Source organism: Nelumbo lutea, chromosome 3, assembly GCF_056320005.1.
Source record: "Nelumbo lutea isolate HS-2025 chromosome 3, American lotus-T2T, whole genome shotgun sequence".
Taxonomy (NCBI): domain Eukaryota; kingdom Viridiplantae; phylum Streptophyta; class Magnoliopsida; order Proteales; family Nelumbonaceae; genus Nelumbo; species Nelumbo lutea.
Window position 1 is genome coordinate 25,872,614 of NC_142686.1, and position 7,793 is coordinate 25,880,406.

The 7,793-nt window shown below is 36.9% G+C and overlaps 1 protein-coding gene across 1 annotated transcript; it reads left to right on the forward strand.

The window, feature by feature from the left end:
* Positions 1-4,028: 4,028 nt before the first annotated feature.
* LOC148863757 (protein DETOXIFICATION 16-like) lies at positions 4,029-7,662 on the forward strand. Its single transcript, XM_088976244.1, has 8 exons — positions 4,029-4,598; positions 5,527-6,071; positions 6,155-6,241; positions 6,448-6,504; positions 6,617-6,855; positions 6,946-7,064; positions 7,183-7,269; positions 7,352-7,662. Exons 1-8 carry the CDS (start codon positions 4,305-4,307, stop codon positions 7,409-7,411), a joined length of 1,488 nt encoding a protein of 495 aa, XP_088832370.1. The 5' UTR covers positions 4,029-4,304; the 3' UTR covers positions 7,412-7,662.
* Positions 7,663-7,793: the final 131 nt, after the last annotated feature.

A 7,793-nucleotide genomic window follows, 5' to 3' on the forward strand; every position in this document is an offset into this window, starting at 1 on the left:
CTGAAGATGGTTGATGGAGAGGACGAGTTGCATCAGGGTAGAGTTTGTGCTACTACAGCAACTCGTTGCAGTGACGTACTGAAATAGGGGAGGCGGAGCTGAAATAGGAAAAAGAGAACGAAGGGGAAGAAGAAGAGGGAGAGAGAGGTTGGAGATGGAGGGGTTTAAGGACCGAGCCGATTCAGTTTGTCGCTGCTGAAAGGAAAAAGACGATAAAGAAGGAGAAACAAGAAGGGAGAGGGAGAGGGATGAAGGTAAAATTGAGTTTAAAAAAATATATATCTTGTCATGTGTGTATGGGTTTTGATGGATGCTTAGAATAAGAGTAGAGCTAGTCAATGTTAGAAACAAGACAATGGTCAAACAGTAGTGATAATGTTAGACAATTAGCTAAATCATAAATCATAAGGGTAATTTAAAAGATTTACCCAAAAATTAATAAAGTTATTTGAATCAACAAAATCTGATATCTTTACAAACATATGAGTTAATTTTTATGGGCCAAATTACCCTCCCTAATTTTGATTTTTCTCTCTTTTTATTTTTTCTTCTTCTTCCCCATCAACATCGTCAAACATGGTGACCACCAAACCTGTCCGGTGGTTGCCCCCCCCCTCTCTCTCTCTCTCTCCTATTTCTCTTCTTCTTCCTCCTCCCTCTAACGCTGTAGCAAAACCGTAATCAGTATCTTGAACAAGAGTGTTGACTCTCCATTATTGAAAAAGCAACTTCTCTATTACCCATTATTTGAAAAATTCATAAGAAATTTTCTCCCTTGTTCTTCTTCCCCTTATTCCTCTATAAAATCCTACAAATTTTGCCTTTGAAAGATGACTGTTGTGCCTTGAGGGGGTTACAGACCATGAGGAGTTGTCAAAACCGGGGGTTTCGTACACATACACGCACGTAAGGCTTGTACATAAGATTTGAACACTACTTACAACCCAAAAGCCTAAGTTATTCGATTATAGGCCACTCTTGTATATAAGTCCTCTGCACTTCTTGTGTCTTGTATAGAAGCAAACTCTCCACCATTATCTGTCCGTAGATATTTTATTTGCTTTTCAGTTTGCATCTCTGCTTTTGTCTTTCAAATCTTGAATTTCTCAAAAGATTCAGATTTATACTTCATGAAGTACACCCAAATTTTTCTGGAATAATCATCAATAGAGCTAACAAAATATCATACTACCACTACAAATCACGGGCGATGAACCCCATGTATCTGCATGCACATACACAAGAATCTCCTTATTTCTTTCAATAAATGTTGTAAAACTGACCTTGCATTGCTTTCCAAAAATACAATATTTGCATAAATCTAATTTGCAAGATTTAACACCATCAAGTAATTTCCTTTTCTGCAGTTTTATCATGCATCTCTCGCTAATGTGTATCAATCTCAAGTATTATAACTAACTAGAGTCATCATCTAAAGTGGATGTAACATTGCATCCTCAATGATAGTTTTTCTAATTAACCTATATAATGATCATTTTTCTCTCCTTTTTATAACAACCATTGAAACCCTTTTAACTTTTATGACTCCATCAGTCCCACTATATGTATACCCAAGATCATCTAAACCACCAAGTGAGACTAAACTTTTCTTAAGATCTAGGATGTCTAACATTTGCTAATGTTTTATTTCCAATGACCATTACCAAATAATCATACAATTCTAGGAGAGATGAGAGGATAAGAATCGCTTTATCATATTCCCCATCCCCGACCCCAATTATGAAATTAACCCCATCCCCGTCCCCAATGAGGATGAGTTTGCGCAGGGACCCGAATCTCCGAAATTTTTTTAGATAACAATATTTATTTGAAAAATAACTTTATAATCGATACCTTCTCCATCATAAGTGCTTTACAGATTTAATAACCTTACCCTAATACCACTTGTTGTGCCTTGAGGGGGGATCACGAACCATGAAGAGTTGCCAAAACCAAGGGCTTCATACACATACATGCATTTAAGACTTATACACCAGAGATGAACACCACTTACAACCCAAAAGCCTAAGGTATTAGTTTATAGGCCACTCTTGTATATAAATCCCTACAATGCCTAGAAAAAATCAGACGTGTAATTCATGAAAAAATTAAATATTTCCTAGAAAAAATCAGGCGTGTAATTCATGGAAAAATTAAATCTTTCAATATGAGCAAGTTTGTTTTGAATCGGAGAAAATGAAATGCAAACAATCATGTGTCGAATCATTAAAGCAAGGCATATTTCACATGGGATTTTGCCAAATCGTGAAATGGGAATAATTGAAAATTCCTTCAACACTAATTCTAATAGCCTGATGGCCTGGCCCGCACCCTGGTCGGGCTTGGTCATGTAATTAGGCCCGTAGGCCTGACCTTGGGCCTAACACAGTAAGCCCAACTGTGTTTCGGGCCAGGCTCGAGATTTGTCAAAAAAGCCCGATCTAGCCTGACTTAGCATTATATATTTTATAAAATATATAATATGTATTTTATATATTATATAAAATATATAAATAATATAATATTTATTGAAATACATACTTATAATTTAATATATACATTTTTTATTATTTTCTTTATAATCTCTCTCTCTCTCTCTCTCTCTCTCTCTCTCTCTCTCTATCTATCTATCTATATATATATATATATATATATATATATATATATATATATATATATATATATATATATATATATATATATATATATATATATATATATATATATATATATATATTCAGCCGCTTCAGCAGTAGTAACAGTATGGGCTAAATTTCAGGCTCCAGCCCAGGCCTGGGCTTCAGGCTTTTTATGTGGGTCGAGCTCGGGCCCAAGTTGTAGGCCTGATGATCGGGCCGGGCTCGGACTTGGGCATTAGAAAAATCTGTTAATACAGGGTGAAAGTCTGGCCCGACTCGGCCCATGAACAGGTCTAGTTATAATAGTACTCGTCAAACTCTACTTTAACAGTTGATCCCTAATGTCTTGGACAGTTTCTTGCCCAGCTTACAAGTTACACCCATGGCTCTAGTGCTGCTCTCGCCTCTGGTTCAACTCTTTCACACCTGAAACCAATGTTTTCAAAATCACTGGACCAAACAGTCAAACCGGAAAAATCAGGAATCGGTCACTTGACCAGTTCCATTTTATCCTAAAACCGCTATTTGGCCAGAAACTGTTGATTTTGTGAGTAAATCATTGATTCAAGCGATTAAACCATCAAACTGTTTGACTTGAGAATGGGTTTTAGTTTTTTTTTTTTTTTTTTTGTCAAAACGGGCCATTCATTCAAATTGGATGATTGGACCATTCGACTTGAGAATGGGACCAGAATAGTTCCTTAGATCTGATTTTAAAAACGTTGATTGAAACGCTAAATGTTAAATTGGTCTGAACAACCAAGCATGGTATGTCATTCACTCCCATATCCTCACAGCACTCAGATGACGCTAGTTCAAAATTGTGATGGCCGTTTTACTAAAGCGGTGAAGAAGAAGGGGGAAGAGATAGACGAAGGGGAAAGAAGAAGAAATAGAATGAGAGTGAGGAAGAGAAAAATCAGAATTGGGAGGGTAATTTTATCCATAAAATTTTACTTTTTTTCCTCTCTCTGTCTTCTTCTGATAGTCAAAATTTTAAACATTAATTTGGAAGAGACAAAACAAAAGTCATCACAAAGAACCCGACCATTCCATTTATTGTTTGTTGGTAAGGCATAAATAAATAAAGAAATAAGCCGGCTTGGTTTGGTCTGATTTGGTCTATCGTTTGAGTCAAAAGCTTGGGACTTGGGAGCATCAAAATAGGAAGTAATTCCGGGTTCCATAGGAGTTCGGTATCAGGTACATCTTTCCACTTTCAGTATAACAGATTTTCTCTAACAAGAGAAAATTATCGGTCCGGGTCAATTGGCAACCCACATTATCGGGTTCGGTTAAAGTCGGGTTTCGAATCGCGTTAAATCCGGCCTAGGGTCCAGAGGGTCGAAATCAAGTTGAGCCAAAACCAGTACCAACCTCTCTGTCATTGCAAATCACTTTCTCATTCAACAAGAAAAAGACAAAACAAGCCGCCCTGACTTTGGTGTTTGTCTGTTAACCACTGGATTGGCATCAGAAGTAGATTCTGATCTAACGACATGCAAATGCCCTAATGTGTGGGTCCAAAGAGCACAGGTGTTTCAATTTTCAAGTAATATGGAGATCATGAACCTACGGATGAAATGAGATGCAGGGCGTTAGAGCTCAAACGCTGTTCAATTCTCTAATGGGTCTCGAGTCTTCTCTGTCACCTGCCAAGTGGAAATGGAGAGAGAAGAGCAAAATCTGAGCCTGAGATCACCTCTAATTCAAGCTTCTGAAGAAAATGAGCTTGAATTGAATGGAAAAGAGAGTGCTGGAAAGGGGGTACAGACATCAGAGTTTGTTGCAGAGGTGAAGCAGCAGCTATGGTTGGCTGGGCCTCTGATTATAGTTGGTTTCTTGCAGTATTCTCTACAGATGATCTCAGTCATGTTTGTGGGCCATCTTGGAGAGTTGGCTCTCTCCGGTGCTTCCATGGCCACTTCCTTCGCAACGGTGACTGGTTTCAGTTTACTGGTACGTCGTCTCCACTTAAATTGAGGTCTCAAATCAGTTTTCTTATTTGTGTCATCCTATGTGTTCTTCTACTTTCTTTTAGGTTAGTGAATCAATCTCTTATTGTCTTCTTTCCAAACCAAATTTGCTACTCAGGGCTTATCCTGAAATACTTTAATTCTTTTTATGGGTTTGTTTGCATCTTTGGAATTTGTCTGGAAATTGTATGGTTGAATTTACTTCTGGAATTAAAGTTTCTACTTATTGCAGCCAACTGTAAAATCGGGATTCTTACCAAGTTACCAACTGTTGGATTTTAGAAGTTCTGATTAGTTCGTAGCTTGGGACAAGCAGTAACTCTGCTCTTATAGACTACTTTTCTATGCTTAGAAATCTTGCTTAAATTCAGAGACATTTCTTATTCTCAAGGATTTGTACATTTGGAGGGGGAGGGTTGGGAGCTTGTAAGCTTAGAGATACAATAAAGGTCATTCTAATTCAGTAGTTGTACTTTTGAGTGCTCTATAGAGAATTAAGAAGAGATGTACATGAGTATATACATACAAATAATACACATGAAGGCATCGATCATAACTGAGAAAATTTTTCGTTGTACTTAGAAGTGGAGGTGTAACCTCAAGGTATTCTCCTTGAGCCTTGCCTTGAGGCGAGCTTCAATTCATATAACTCATATATACTTTAAAACACTGATTACAATATCATGATCAACATCAAACTAGGTATAGTCTGATCATTCCTGACAAGCCTGCTTCACCAGTATCCTGCTGTTTTTTTGGGTTTCCTGAACTGAAATCGGTCTCTCTGGAAATCTTTGTATCTAAGTGTCCATATTGGCTTTCTATGTGCAAATGTATCTAAAGTGACAATTTTCTTAAACAGTAACCACTTTTCAGATGTTTTACCACTTTACTTTTTCTTTATTAAACAGTTGGGAATGGGAAGTGCATTGGATACTTTATGTGGTCAATCCTATGGAGCAAAACAGTATCATATGCTTGGCATACATATGCAGAGAGCCATGTTTGTTCTTTTAGTTGTTAGTGTTCCACTCGCTTTCGTCCTGTTCAATACAAGTACCTTTCTTTTGGCTGCGGGGCAAGATCCCGATATATCAGCAGAAGCTGGACTTTATGCTCGCTTTATGATCCCCTGCCTTTTTGCCTATGGCATTCTTCAATGTGAAATCAGATTCCTTCAAACCCAAAACATTGTCTTTCCAATGATGATAAGCTCTGGAATTACGACTTTGCTTCACATCCTTGTTTGTTGGATGTTGGTTTTCAAATCTAGTCTCAGCAACAGAGGTGCTGCCTTGTCAATTTCCATTTCTTATTGGATGAATGTGTTACTGCTAGCACTTTATATCAAGTTATCCCCTAACTGCAAGAAGACTTGGACTGGTTTCTCAAGGGAATCGCTTCATGGTGTCCTCATTTTTATAAAGCTTGCAATTCCTTCAGCTGTTATGGTCTGGTAACAACTTCATCTTATCATATTGCAAAAGTCTTAAATTGTTCTCATAGTGTGTAAAATTTAACTCTCATGACTTCTATCAGCTTGGAGATGTGGTCATTTGAAATGATGGTTCTCTTGTCTGGTCTTCTTCCTAATCCAAAATTAGAAACATCAGTGTTATCAATTTGGTGAGCATCTACTTTATCTAACCTTTTCCTTCATTTAGATTTTCTTCCATGGTACTCAGCACATGCTCATTTCTGTTCTATATGGGCAATATCCATAGATCTTTGCATATTTTATCCTGGATACAAATTTTCTTCTGTCTCCTAAATTACATTTAATTCCTATGTGGCACTAATTCTAAATCATCTACATATGGAACCATCCCCAGCCTTAACACAGCTTCAATGGTCTGGATGATCCCTTTTGGACTTGGTGGAGCTGTAAGGTAAGTAAAACAGAATCAAACATTACTTCCTTCCCAATGTTGTCCCTACTTTATTCAAGTACCTTTAGCAATAACAGTTATCACAATTATCTTTTTTTCCTTTACTTATCAGCACGAGAGTTTCAAATGAATTGGGGGCTGAGAGTCCTCAAGCTGCAAATTTAGCAGTAAAGGTTGTATTGCTTATGGCCATTACAGAGGGTATTCTAGTAGGCTTGGTCATGATCTTGATACGTAGAATTTGGGGTTATGCTTATAGCAATGAAGAAGAAGTAGCCAAATACGTAGCAATGATGATGCCAGTTCTTGCAACATCCAACTTCTTGGATGGAATCCAATCTGTGCTTTCAGGTTTGTGAGACATTGTACTTTATCAGCATCAATAGTTTTAAAGGAAATATTTCTTAATAAGTTGATTTTACTATTGAGTTCATCATTTAGGTACCGCAAGAGGGTGTGGGTGGCAGAAAATTGGTGCTCTTGTAAATTTGGGGGCATATTACCTTGCCGGCCTTCCTTCTGCTGTTTTATTAGCTTTCATTCTTCATATTGGAGGAAAGGTAAGTACTCAAATTTCTTCTCTTCCATTTTAATATAGTTCATGCATTTTTCTTGATTCCTTTTATGGATATGTAGAAATAATTTTCATATTTTTCTGTTTGAAAATGTGGAAAATAGGGACTTTGGTTGGGGATCATATGTGCACTTATTGTTCAAGTATCGTCTCTTCTGTTCATAACTCTACGTACTAACTGGGAAGAAGAAGTAAGGATTTTCTATCTCCTTAGTTCACCACCACTTTAGTTAATTTTTCTTATCTGGTTACCTTTTTCTTCCTCTTCTTTAGGCAAGGAAAGCTACTTGCAGAGTTCATGATTCTAGCATCCCCACAAATATGGCTTCATAAAGTTCAAATGTTAGGGACTCTGTGTAAGAATCTCCAACTAAATTCAAGTCAACATATACGTATTCCAACAATACTTCAGTGTACAAGAATGTCCTAGAATGATGTCTTGCTTTTCAACAGCATTGCTTCAGTTTGTTGCCAATTTCTATTGTTCTTACTCGATAAGGTTGTTAGAAACAGACTATGCATTTGTATTCATTATATATTTCTATACTATTTTAGAAAAAAGAAAAAAAAAAAGATTGACCTTAGTCATAATCATTTTTATGTTCTATAACAGAACACAACTCTTCCCACATTTTCCAAAAGATAGAATTATGAGGATCTTCACTATAACTCATTTTATACCACCATAATTTGAGTTTAAAAGTAGTTACAGTTC